Source organism: Delphinapterus leucas, chromosome 4, assembly GCF_059928025.1.
Source record: "Delphinapterus leucas isolate spDelLeu-1000000601 "Yukka" chromosome 4, BTC_Dleu_Yukka2, whole genome shotgun sequence".
Lineage (NCBI taxonomy): Eukaryota > Metazoa > Chordata > Mammalia > Artiodactyla > Monodontidae > Delphinapterus > Delphinapterus leucas.
This window is the reverse complement of record NC_143132.1, coordinates 71,354,916-71,367,572: the sequence shown is the minus strand read 5'-3', so window position 1 is coordinate 71,367,572 and position 12,657 is coordinate 71,354,916. Positions and strand designations below refer to the sequence as shown.

Sequence of the window (12,657 nt, the reverse complement as noted above, 5' to 3'; positions counted from 1 at the left end):
GGTGTTTCTACTAAAAGTGAAAATGCACGTTATACTACTGATGAAAAATTGTAGTATCATTTCTTTAATCCATTATATTGGCTAATTTGTAATAAGTTTTTTGATTCCATCTACCTACTATATATAGTAGTTTTTATGATTCTGTCATAAGGCTCTTTATGACTTCTGTGTCATAAGGCTTTCTAAAGTTTGGCACCTATAAAAATAAAATAAAGCAGTATTATTTTAAATGGTTTAATAACCAGTGAAGAAATACTTTTTTATATTCTTGGATACTACCTAAACATGGGTTGTTAAAAACAATTTGAGATTTTAAACACTCTGCTATTGTTTAATTTTATCATAATGCCTGTCACATACATAGTGATACTGTGATAAATAAGGTATGACTTATATTTATAGACTATGACATATTTATTTTTTAAATTAAACCAATGTTACATTCATTTTGTCATGAAAATTTCATGTACCCCTTGCAATAATTTTAGGTAATTGCAGTATTGTAAAACCAGGGTGATAAGTCACTGATGTTAACATACTAGGAGAGATTTTTGTTCACTTAAAAAGTCATATTCACTGAAATTAGAGTAATTATTCTCTCATCAAGATTCTAGAATTGTATCTCATTTAATATGATCATTATGCCCAGACTTTACAGGAGTCAGCTTTAGCCCTTTGGAGTAACTCACCAAAGAAGATTTTCTAGTTATTTGTGATGTACCTATTTCTTGGAGATAGACTATAAATAGTTTTACATTTGATTTTTAGGGTGTTTTTTTTTTTTTGGATAAGTTTTTTTTTCCCCTTCCAGAATACCCATTTTGATGATTATTTTTGGTGTTGAAGTAAGATTATATTATTTTTATAGATTCTCATTTGACAAAATATGTGGTGTGATATCCCATGAGCCTCTACCTTTGATTTATAATTTTATTTTTCAGTATATAGTCCATATAACTTAAGCCAGTTTAATTTTCTTTGGTAATGTTTTTTGAAATGACCTTTACCCTTCAGCTTATAAATAAATTGCCACTATTTCTCTTTTAATTAATATCATATTTTACCATAAATAGAAATTACTTTTTGCTTTATCTTGGTATTCCACCAGCATCCCCAGGACTATTTGTCTGACTAACATAAGTAACGATTTATGATGATGAAGAAGTAAAGAAATGTAATCTCCCCAGTGAACTCCCTATTACTAGAAATATTCAAGAGAGGCTGAGCAAAAGTCACGGTAGGGTTGGTAGGAATTCCTGTTTTAGATGGAAGTTTGTACTAGATGATCTCTAAGATCCTTTTCAACTTTCACATCTTATCATCTAGTAAATATTACTATGTGGTCATTATAATTAATAAAATACAGTGTGAAGAAAATCTGCTCTTTTTAAAATAAATGTTTTTGGATTGTGAACAGTTTTGTGCTTTACCAAAGCAGTAATACAGCCTATAATGCTTTTAAACATGAAAATTCACATTTGAAGTTTCTGTTAAAATATTTTTAGTGTAATATACAGATCCCTAAATGCCAAGTTGAATATGAGCTGTGTAATTACACTTTTCTGGATACATGTGGATACATGTGTTAAATTGATCTGTTTTTCTTTTTTTGGCCTAGGGTTCACCAGTAAAGCCAGTACCCATGAGGGAATTTCAAAAAACAGAAGACACGAGAAGATATTCACATCAAAACAGGTTTGAAAAACCAATTCTACTTATTTCTTTCTGTCTTAAAACTCAGTAATTAGGTAATGAAATGATTTTGGTTTTGTGTAGATCTATGTATAATGAAGATGTTTAGATACTATGTGTTTTAAATATGGTGTATTGAGAGCTAAGTGAAATATACCTTTGTGCTTAGGTAATAGAAAAAGAAGTAAAATTGATTTATTCATTCTAAATTCAGATCACCTAAACCATTACCTGTATAATTATTTGATTTGAAGATACTTAACAGCAGTGAGATTTTATAGTGATATGTCTGGATTTATGCATAAAGAGGGCTAAATGAATTTCCAGAGTCCTGCAATTATTTTACTTAAACTTTTGATTAGAAACAGAGCCACAGACAGAGACAGCAATATATTCCTCATTCCTATCTCAATTGAAGTGATCTTTTATCTACAATTAGTGCCTTACACAATATTTCTAGACTTAGCTTGGCCATTTAGAGTACTGCTTCTTTTTTTTTTCAAGAGTACTGCTTCTTATCCTTGAATTCCAAAAAGTTTCTTGTCATAAACTGCATGACAATAGTTGAAAAATTCCCAGCCTTTGGTTTTATTGCTTCCTTTCTGTTTTTATGAAATCTTAAAGTGGTAGACTTGATATGCCTATTCTTAAACAACAGTAAATTTACCGTGTAGATAGTGTCATACATCATTCTTTACTTACACTTGACAGGATATTGAAGTTCTTTAGGAGACTGAAATATAGATGGATAAAGAAAATGTAGGGAGAATAATGAAAGAAGTCTTATAACTTGGACTTTTTAGTCTTATTGGTTAGTTCATGGCCATTTAGTTACATTTCATATCTTTGAAATTTATCTCAAAATAGCTTTTTAGTTACCATGTGTCCTTATATTGAAAGTGTGGTCATTTGAGATTCCAGTGTCATGCAAGGATTTCTTGTTACATTTCCCTGTAGTGGGGGGACCTCAGCTTTATCTTTTGTCCTTCCTGCCTCCTGTATCCATCATAATTAAAGCCCAAGATTCCCAGGATATGATACACCCACCCTCAAGGTGAAAGCCAGCTTTTTTTTTTTAACATCTTTATTGGAGTATAATTGCTTTACAATTTTGTGTTAGTTTCTGCTATATAACAAAGTGAATCAGTTATATATATACATATATCCCCATATTCCCTCCCTCTTGCGTCTCCCTGCCATTCTTCCTATCCCACCCCTCTAGGTGGTCACAAAGCAGCAAGCTGATCTCCCTGTGCTATGCAGCTGCTTCCCACTAGCTACCTGTTTTACATTTGGTAGTGTATATATGTCAGTGTCAATGCTACTCTCTCACTTTGTCCCATCTTCCCCTTCCCACCCCCCAACCCCCATGTCCTCAAGTCCATTCTCTACATCTGCGTCTTTATTCCTGTTTTTTAGTTTTTTAAGGAACCTCCTTACTGTTCTCCATAGTGGTTGTATCAATTTACATTCCCACCAACAGTGCAAGAGGGTTCCCTTTTCTCTACACCCTGTCCAGCATTTATTGCTTGTAGTTTTTTTTTTTAATTTATTTATTTTTGGCTGCATTGGGGCTTCGTTGCTACACGTGGGATTTCTCTGGTTGCAGCGAGTGTGGGCTACTCTTCGTTGCAGTGTGTGGGCTTCTCATGGCAATGGCTTCTCTTGTTGCAGAGCACAGGCTATAGGCGTGCGGGCTTCAGTAGTTGTGGCACACAGGCTCAGTAGTTGTGGCTTGCGTGCTGTAGAGCACAGGCTCAGTAGTTGTGATGCACGGGCTTAGTTGCTCCGCGGCATGTGGGATCTTCCTGGACCAGAGCTCGAAACCGTGTCCCCTGCATTGGCAGGTGTATTCTTAACCACTGCACCACCAGGGAAGCCCCTGTAGTTTTTTTTGATAATGGCCATTCTGACTGGTGTGAGGTGATACCTCATTGTAGTTTTGATTTGCATTTCTCTAATGATTAGTGATGTTGAGCATCCTTTCATGTGTTTGTTGGCAACCTGTATATCTTCTTTGGAGAAATGTCTATGTAGGTCTTCCGCATATTTTTGGACTGGGCTTTTTGTTTTTATGAAATTGAGCTGTATGACCTGCTTGTATATTTGGGAGATTAATCTTTTGTCAGTTGCTTCCTTTGCAAATATTTTCTCCCATTCTGAGGGTTGTCTTTTCGTCTTGTTTCCTTTGCTTTGCAAAAGGTTTTAAGTTTCATTAGGTCCCATTTGTTTATTTTTGTTTTTATTTCCATTACTCTAGGAGGTGGGTCAAAAAAGATCTTGCTGTGATTTGTGTCATAGAGTCTTCTGCCTATGTTTTCCTCTAAGAGTTTTATAGTGTCTGGCCTTACATTTAGGTCTTTAATCCATTTTGAGTTTATTTTTGTGTATGGTGTTAGGAAGTGTTCTAATTTCATTCTTTTACATGTAGCTGTCCAGTTTTTCCAGCACCACTTACTGAAGAGGCTGTCTTTTCTCCATTGTATATTCTTTCCTCCTTTGTCAAAGATAAGGCGACCATATGTGCGTGGGTTTATCTCTCGGCCTTCTTTCCTGTTCCATTGATCTATATTTCTGTTTTTGTGCTGGTTACCATACTGTCTTAATTAATGTAGCTTTGTAGTATAGTCTGAAGTCAGGGAGCCTGATTCTTCCAGCTCTGTTTTTCTTTCTTAAGATTGCTTTGGCTATTCGGGGTCTTTTGTGCTTCCATACAAATTGTAAAATTTTCTGTTCTAGTTCTGTGAAAAATGCCATTGGTAGTTTGATAGGGATTGCATTGAACCTGTAGATTGCCTTGGGTAGTATAGTCATTTTCACAGTATTGATTCTTCCAATCCAATAACATGGTATATCTCTCCATCTGTTTGTATTGTCTTTGATTTCTTTCATCAGTGTCTTATAGTTTTCTGCATACACGTCTTTTGTCTCCTTAGGTAGGTTTTATTCCTAGGTATTTTATTCTTTTTGTTGCAATGGTAAATTGGAGTGTTTCCTTAGTTTCTCTTTCAGATTTTTCATTGTTAGTGTATAGGAATGCAAGAGATTTCTGTGCATTAATTTTGTATCCTGCTACTTTACCAAATTCATTGATTAGCTCTAGTAGTTTTCTGGTAGCATCTTTAGGATTCTCTGTATAGCATCATGTCATCTGCAAAAGTGACAGTTTTACTTCTTCTTTTCTGATTTGGATTACTTTTACTTTTATTTCTTTTTCTTCTCTAATTGCCATGGCTAAAACTTCCCAAGCTATGTTGAATAAGAGTGGTGAGAGTGGGCAACCTTGTCTTGTTCCTGATCTTAGAGGAAATGGTTTGTTTTTCACCATTGAGAATGATGTTGACTGTGGGTTAGTCATATATGGCCTTTATTATGTTGAGGTAGTTTCCCTCTATGCCCACCTTCTGGAGAGTTTTTATCATAAATGGGTGTTGAATTTTGTCAAAAGCTTTTTCTGTATCTGTTGAGTTTATCATATGGTTTTTATCCATCAATTCGTTAATGTGGTGTATCACATTGATTTATTTGTGTATACTGAAGAATCCTTACATTCCTGGGATAAACCCCGCTTGATCATGGTGTATGATCCTTTTAATGTGCTGTTGGATTCTGTTTGCTAGTATTTTGTTGAGGATTTTTGCATCTATATTTATCAGTGATATTGGTCTGTAATTTTCTTTTTTTGTAGTATCTTTGTCTGGTTTTGGTATCAGGGTGATGGTGGCCTCGTAGAATGAGTTTGGGAGTGTTCTTCCCTCTGCTATATTTTGGAAGAGTTTGAGAAGGATAGGTGTTAGCTCTTCTCTAAATGTTTGATAGAATTCACCTGTGAAGCCATCTCATCCTGGGCTTTTGTTTGTTGGAAGATTTTTAATCACAGTTTCAATTTTAGTGTTTGTGATTGGTCTTTTCATATTTTCTGTTTCTTCCTGTTCAGTCTTGGAAGGTTGTACTTTTCTAAGAATTTGTCCATTTCTTCCAGGTTGTCCTATTTTTATTGGCATATAGTTGTTTGTAGTCGTCTCTCATGATCCTTTGTATTTCTGCAGTGTCATTACTTCTTTTTCATTTCTGATTCTGTTGATTGAGTCTTCCTTTTTTTCTTGATGAGTCTGTCTAATGGTTTATCAATTTTGTTTATCTTCTCAAAGAACCAGCTTTTAGTTTTATTGATCTTTGCTATTGTTTCCTTCATTTCTTTTTCATTTATTTCTGATCTGATCTTTATGATTTCTTTCCTTCTGCTAACTTTGGGTTTTTTTCGTTCTTCTTTCTCTAATTGCTTTAGGTGTAAGGTTAGTTTGTTTATTTGAGATTTTTCTTGTTTCTTGAGGTAGGATTGTATTGCTATAAACTTCCCTCTTAGAACTGCTTTTGCTGCACCCCATAGGTTTTGGGTCGTCGTGCTTTCATTGTCATTTGTTTCTAGGTATTTTTTGATTTCCTCTTTGATTTCTTCAGCGATCTCTTGGTTATTTAGTAGCATATTGTTTAGCCTCCACGTGTTTGTATTTTTTACAGTTTTTTCCTGTAATTGCTATCTAGTCTCATAGCGTTGTGGTCAGATGAGATACTTGGTACGATTTCAGTTTTCTTAAATTTACTGACTGAAAGCCAGCTTTTTGCTCAGTTGACTTATATATTAGTTTTCTAGTGCTTGTATAACAAATTACCACAAATTTAGTAGCTTAAAACATACCTATTTATTATATTACAGTTGTGAGAGATAGAAGTCTGGGCAGGCTTCTCTTGTTTCTCTGCTTACGGCCTCACAAGGCCAAAGTCAAGGTGTTGGATGGCCTGGATTCTTATCTGGAGAACCCTGGAGGAGAATCCACTTCCCGGCTTATATAGGTTGCTGGCAGAATTCAGTTCCATGCAGTTATTGACTGATGCAGTTAGTGTCTCACATACTGCTGGTAGGTTCAGTAAGGTGAGGGCTGAGAAATTAACTATTGGATTTGGACATGTAAAGCCTCAGACTTGAAGAGAGCAGTTTTCAGTGAAGTTGTGAGGACAGATCCAGATTGGTGTGGGTTCAAAATAAAATGGGATGAAATGAAGTAGAAACAATGGATTTAACCAGCTTTTTAAAGAGGTTTTGGTATAAAAAGAGAGTAAAGAAATGGGAGTAGAAAGAAGGTGTATATTAAAAGGTTTTGCTTGAAAAACATTATTAAAACATAGTGTTCAAATCAGGGCACATAAACCCACTTGAGATGGGTTTACATGGTCCTTTCTGGGTTTTTTGGTGTAATTTATCTACAGATGGCCAATAAAAGCTATAGGAAATGTTAACAGTGAAATTAGTAGTTTGGGACAAATTTGCAGTTAATGCCAGTTATTCTTCTCCCAGACTAGTATATAGTACTGGAGTCACTCATCTCACATTATTGGTTATATCCCAGTTAAAAGTCTTACCCTACCAACCCACTCTCCTCCTCTTATCTTGTCAGACTTGTGACTGAGGATGCACTGATTAGGAGTGCTAGGATAAGGGTTGACAAGGATTAGTAGAAAATTAAAGAAGCTTTTCCCTAGCTTTAACGTTATTTTAAACCTTGTATAGGAAGTTATTAAGTAATTTATTTGGTAGTTATTCTGTTCCTTTTAAAAATTATAAACATAATTTATTCTGTCAAAAGTTTTTTTAATGGCTAGAAATTTTTTTTAAAAAAGAATTTTGTGAAAACTTCAAAGATTTGGAACGAATATAAGAAAAAACGTGGCATGAAAGAGTATAGTAGAATAGCTTAAGTTTTTGGTTTCTTACATATTATATTTTTAAAATTCAGGAATTACAACAGGGAATATATATCAAAGTATAAGAGTTAGCACTGATAAAACTGAGAAGCAAGTTTTACTGTTTTTTTTTTAAGCATCAAATCAGGTTTCATGTTTTTCTAAAAGATAAAAATCAACAAAATCTTTACTTTTGTTGTTAAAATTGCTCCTTCAATTAAAATGGGAGTAGGAGTGCTTTAAACGTGCAGTTACAGGTTCTGTAGTATTCCAGATTTCTGCTGATAAAATGGCTTTGTGTATAAACCATCTCCATTTACACGTATCTTGTTTCAGTCATGATAGTAAAGAAGATTGTAGTACTTAGTGTGCTGTAAAGAAACGATATTGTTTGAGAAGTGATCTCAAATAACCGTATTGTCAGCACTGGCTGACATAGACAGTTGTTAGCTATCTGTAGCTTCATCAGTGATATCATCACGTGAAATGTGAGTTGGAGACATCAGGTGTTCCTGTAGCTTAATTTAGTGACTTGGGCTCAAGTTTACAAAATGCAGTTGGTCTTTCAGTGCTGACCAGACGGTTTGCCTGCTGATTAATAGAAAGCTGCATTAACAATAAAATTCCACTTGTCTTTTATCTATCTGTCTGTCTTATCAAAGAGTTTTTTCTTTCCTTTTTTTCTTTTTTGGGTCAGGGTTCCAGCTGAGCCATCTTCTCTCTTATCACTATCACCAAGTCATAATCAGGTAAAAACATTTTTTTCAGTTTTAGTTTGTGGGTTTTTTTTAATTAAGATGGTTTTCTTCTTTTATAATACTTAAATTACAGTTAATTGCCAAATATCTATAAATTTCATTACCTGTCTCTTCAATCTACAGTTAATATAATATGTGCAACTTATGCTGGTAACAGTGTTTTTAGACACCAGACAGAAAATAAGTCTTTATAATACATGTAAGAACACAGTGCAAAGATGGGAAAAGATTAGCAATAAGCACACCTGAAGAAATGCTAGGTGACTGCAAAGTAAAAGTTGCTTGGGTCAGCAGTAGTTTCCCAAATTGATAAAGAATATTGGTAAGTTGATCTTTATCGCTACTTGCATATGCAAAATGATACTTTTGTTCTAGTTTTCACATGCAGACTTGGAACTTCATCGGAGAAGAGAACAATTAATAGAACGTACTCGGAGAGAGGCACAACTTGCTGCCCTACAGTATGAGGAAGAGAAAATAAGGACCAAGCAGATTCAAAGAGATGCTGTCCTGGACTTTGTCAAGGTGAGTCCTTTGGATTCATTGACTGATATTCCTAACGTTTCTTAGAAGTAAGTGCTTATTTGTTTTTCTGAGGATGTCAGATTTTATTGTCTTAATAAAAAAAAAAAGAGTTGATATCTTAATTATAAGAAGTCTTGAGTAAATAGTATAACTGTCTCCTGCTTGTGATTAGATTAATTGTCCTCATACGTAGATAGGCTTGAGGACAATCAGAAGTGATTGATCTTGCTTTTAGGACAGTGATAGTCTCTACTCTTAACTACCTGTCTGTCGTTAGACATATCACTTTACTATCCAGCTGCCATTTCCTAAATCTCTAGTGCATCAGGAAAGTGAAAATGCTATATGTAAACTGTAAAGTGCCATGCAAATATAAACTATTGTTATCTGAACCTATCACTGACTTCCTTACCTCTAGGGAATACCAAAAATTTGCAAGGCTCACAGGTTTAATACTTCAGTCATCTTTGATTCTTTACTTTCTGTTTTCTCCACATCTACTCAATTAACAACCCCTGTTAACAGTTCTTTTTTTAATCAGCCTCTATAGTTGCCTCTAAACCTGGTTCAATTTTTTGCCTGTGTTACTTGTCTTTTTGTTCTGAAATCGCCTTTGAATTTTTTCTTTATAGTTAAATAATTATTTATATTTTTGCTTGTTTAATATCTGTCTCTCCCAGGAATTATCTGGTGGTCCAATGGTTAGGACTCCATGTTCTCACTGCGAAGGGCCTGGGTTTGATCCCTGATCGGGGAACTAAAATCCCACAAGCCACGTGGTGTGGCCAAAAACATACACACACACGCACGCACGTGCGCGCACACACACACACGCACACGTGTGTGACATATCTGTCTCTCCCATTTATCCGTAAACTCCATGAAGACAGGGACCATGTCTGTCATGTTTATTCACTGCTATATCACTAGATTTAAGCAGGTCTTAGCCCCTAGTAAAGCTCAATAAATATTTTTTAAATGAATGATTGAACAAATGAATCACTCATCTTCTAGCTGCTTTCTCTCTTGTTTCATAACTCTAGCCAAAGTATATCTTCTTTAAGTACCATACACATAATAAATTCTCTTATATTTTTTCAAATGTATCAAGCCTGTGATGATGATCTCTGATGCTCAAGGAGGATAACAATTTTCCTAAGGTTAAATATTCAGCTAGTAAGTGGCAGAGCAAAGATTCTAATCAAGACAGGCTGAACAGAAAATGGAAATAAAGCTGATGGAAAATAAACAGTTTCTTTAAAAAAAAAAAGTCTAGATGGTAACTAGACTTATCATGGTGATCACCTTGTAATATATAGAAATATCAAATCACTGTCTTTTGCACCAGGAACTAACATAGTGTTGTAGGTCAGTTATACTTCAAAAACAAACAAACAGACAAGCTAATAGAAAAAGAGGTCAGAATTGTGGTTACCAGAGACAGGGCATGGGGGAAGGAGAATTGGCTGAAGGTGGCCAAAAGGTACAAACTTCCAGTTATAAGATAAATAAGAGTTAGGGATGCAATGTACAAAATATATGTTAAATGTGAAAGTTGTTAAGAGAGTAAATCCTAAGAGTTCTCATCATTTCATCATTTTTTTTCTTCTTCTTTTGTTATCTTTATGAGATGGTGGATGTTCACTAAACTTATTGTGGTAATCATTTCATCATGTATGTAAGTCAGATCATTATGCTATTACACTTTAAACTTATACAGTGCTGTATGTCAGTTACATTTCAATAAAACTGGAAAGAAAAAAAAAAAATAAGGACAGGCTGGCTCCAAACCCTGGTCTATGACCAGAATGCTATACTGACTCTCAGTAAATGATAATGGCTAACACATACTATGTCCTAAGGGTTGTTCTATGCATTTTACATAAATTAACTCATTTAGCTTGCCTTCTGTAGAAGTCATATAACTAGTAAGAGATAATTACATTGTAGATAGCCTTGATTAAATGTCAAATTAGAGTTTGATCTTGAACAATTAGGCAGAAAAGAACAATTTTAGTTCTTAAGCAGGAGAAAAGACAGGGAAGGTACTTCTGAAAAACTAATCTACTCATGTTAGAATATGTTAGAAAGAGATGAGGAAAGAAGGAAAATGAAATAGAGAGTAATTGCAATAATTAGATTAGGGTACAAAATAAAGGCATAAGACTAGATGATTTCTAATTTTCCTAAGGAAAGGCAGTGTTGTCCTGTGGTAAGGGCTTAGAATCGGAAATATCTGAATTTGAATCCAGGTTTGCTACTTGGTATGTGCTTGACTTTTGGAAAGTTACTGAGCCATTCTGTGCCTTTATTTTCTTCATATGTTTAATGTTTAACTATTAATTATTTCAGAATTATTATGGCTTCACCTATTTACTAGCATGGTGTATGCTGCACCCCCTACTACCACAAAGGGTTTATAAATTAACTATAAGAGAGATTTCAAGAGAAGCATCATTATGTCTTACATAGATGTGTAGTGAATGTTAAATAAATCACTGAAAATGAGTGGAAAAAAAAAGGTTCCAAAGCAAGGGTTTGAGGCTAAAAGAATGGTTTTAATGGGAGTTAGCTTTGTGGAAAGAATGTTGGATTTGGGGTCAGAAGGCATAGGTGCAGATCTCAATTATGCTACTTACTAACTTTGTAACCTTGCACATATCATATAACCTCTCTATCCTCAAGTTTCTCATCTTTAAAAGAATATGATTATGATGTTTGTTTATCTCACAGAGTAAGAAGAATCACTTGAGATACTGTGCATAAGAACACATTGTAAAACACTCACTATACAGATACTGTGATATTATTAATTGACATAATAACAGAAATTAGCAAATTGGGGGGAAATACCCAGTTAGTATGGGAAATTGAGGGGTTTTTTTGGTTATGTTGAACAGGAGATGACAGTGGGGTTTCTAAGTAGAGAGTGTCCACAGGCATTTGAAAATGCGAGCCTGGAATTTGGCTGATAGGAGAGAGCTAAAGCTGTTAGCATTAGAGTGATATTTGAAGCCATTAAAGAAAGAGGATGATTTCATTGAGAGAATTTAGTGAGAGATTACCTCTCTATGAATGTGTTTATATCCATGTACATATAAAAAACATAGTTTTTAAAAATTTCTGTTTATATAGATGCTTATAGACACAGGAAAATACTGTTTGTCAGCTTATTTTTGCTTTTCCTCTTTTAAATTGTAAGCTATTTAAGGGAAAGGGCAGTGTCTCCTAACCAGTAGATCTAGAAAAATACCATACACAAGAGATACAGAGATTAATGTGAGTGATCATTTTAGTAAATAGCATTTTTCATTCCCAGTGTTCTAGATTCTGATCAGCTTCCCTTTTTTGGGGGGTGTGGGGTTATATAGCAAAAAGCGTCACAAAGTCCACAAAAACAACACCCCCCCTTAGACGGTGAGGTAAGTTTATATAATCACCTTTCTTTGGAACTTTTTATTATTGCAATGAAAATGAAATGTTTTGCATGTGATTATCATATGTTTTCAGTGATCAAAATGTTGCCATTTTCTTTTTTCCCCTCACAAAATTCTCCTTACTAGGGAGAAAAAGACACAGGCCGGGAAGTTTATCAGAATCTATAGATTGGGGTTTTTTAAATCTATACACATCCGTCTGGAGATTATTTCCCTCCTCCCATCCCCAGCAGAGTTATCATCTCCCTCATCCATTTTCAGAGCTACTGTGTAATGAGAGATGGTCCTGAGAGCTGTATCTGGCACACGTGAATGGTGTCGGTATTAAACAAAAAACTCTACATAGTATTTCAGCTTCAGTGCTCATTTCCTAAGTGTGTATATTATTGATTGTACACATTAGTTTTATAATATTAAGTAGTACATTTTCGTTTCAAAGTAACATGTAACATGTAAGATTGTTTATTAACCTTTTAAAAATCTGTGCACCTAGATTCTGTATT

General features: G+C 34.6%; 1 protein-coding gene across 15 annotated transcripts in view; it reads left to right on the top strand.

The window, feature by feature from the left end:
• Positions 1 to 12,657, top strand: part of LRCH3 (leucine rich repeats and calponin homology domain containing 3) — a 116,199-nt gene that overhangs the window by 74,393 nt on the left and 29,149 nt on the right. For 10 of the 15 annotated variants that reach the window (XM_022567995.2, XM_022567987.2, XM_022567958.2 and 7 more), the window contains exons 10-12: positions 1,619 to 1,695; positions 8,132 to 8,183; positions 8,568 to 8,717. In XM_022567995.2, coding sequence (XP_022423703.2) covers positions 1,619 to 1,695; positions 8,132 to 8,183; positions 8,568 to 8,717 — 279 coding nt within the window. Of the gene's footprint in view, positions 1 to 1,618; positions 1,696 to 8,131; positions 8,184 to 8,567; positions 8,718 to 12,088; positions 12,140 to 12,657 lie in introns of all 15 variants that reach the window. The other 5 variants (XM_030760963.2, XM_030760962.2, XM_022568029.3 and 2 more) reach the window with 1 other exon arrangement.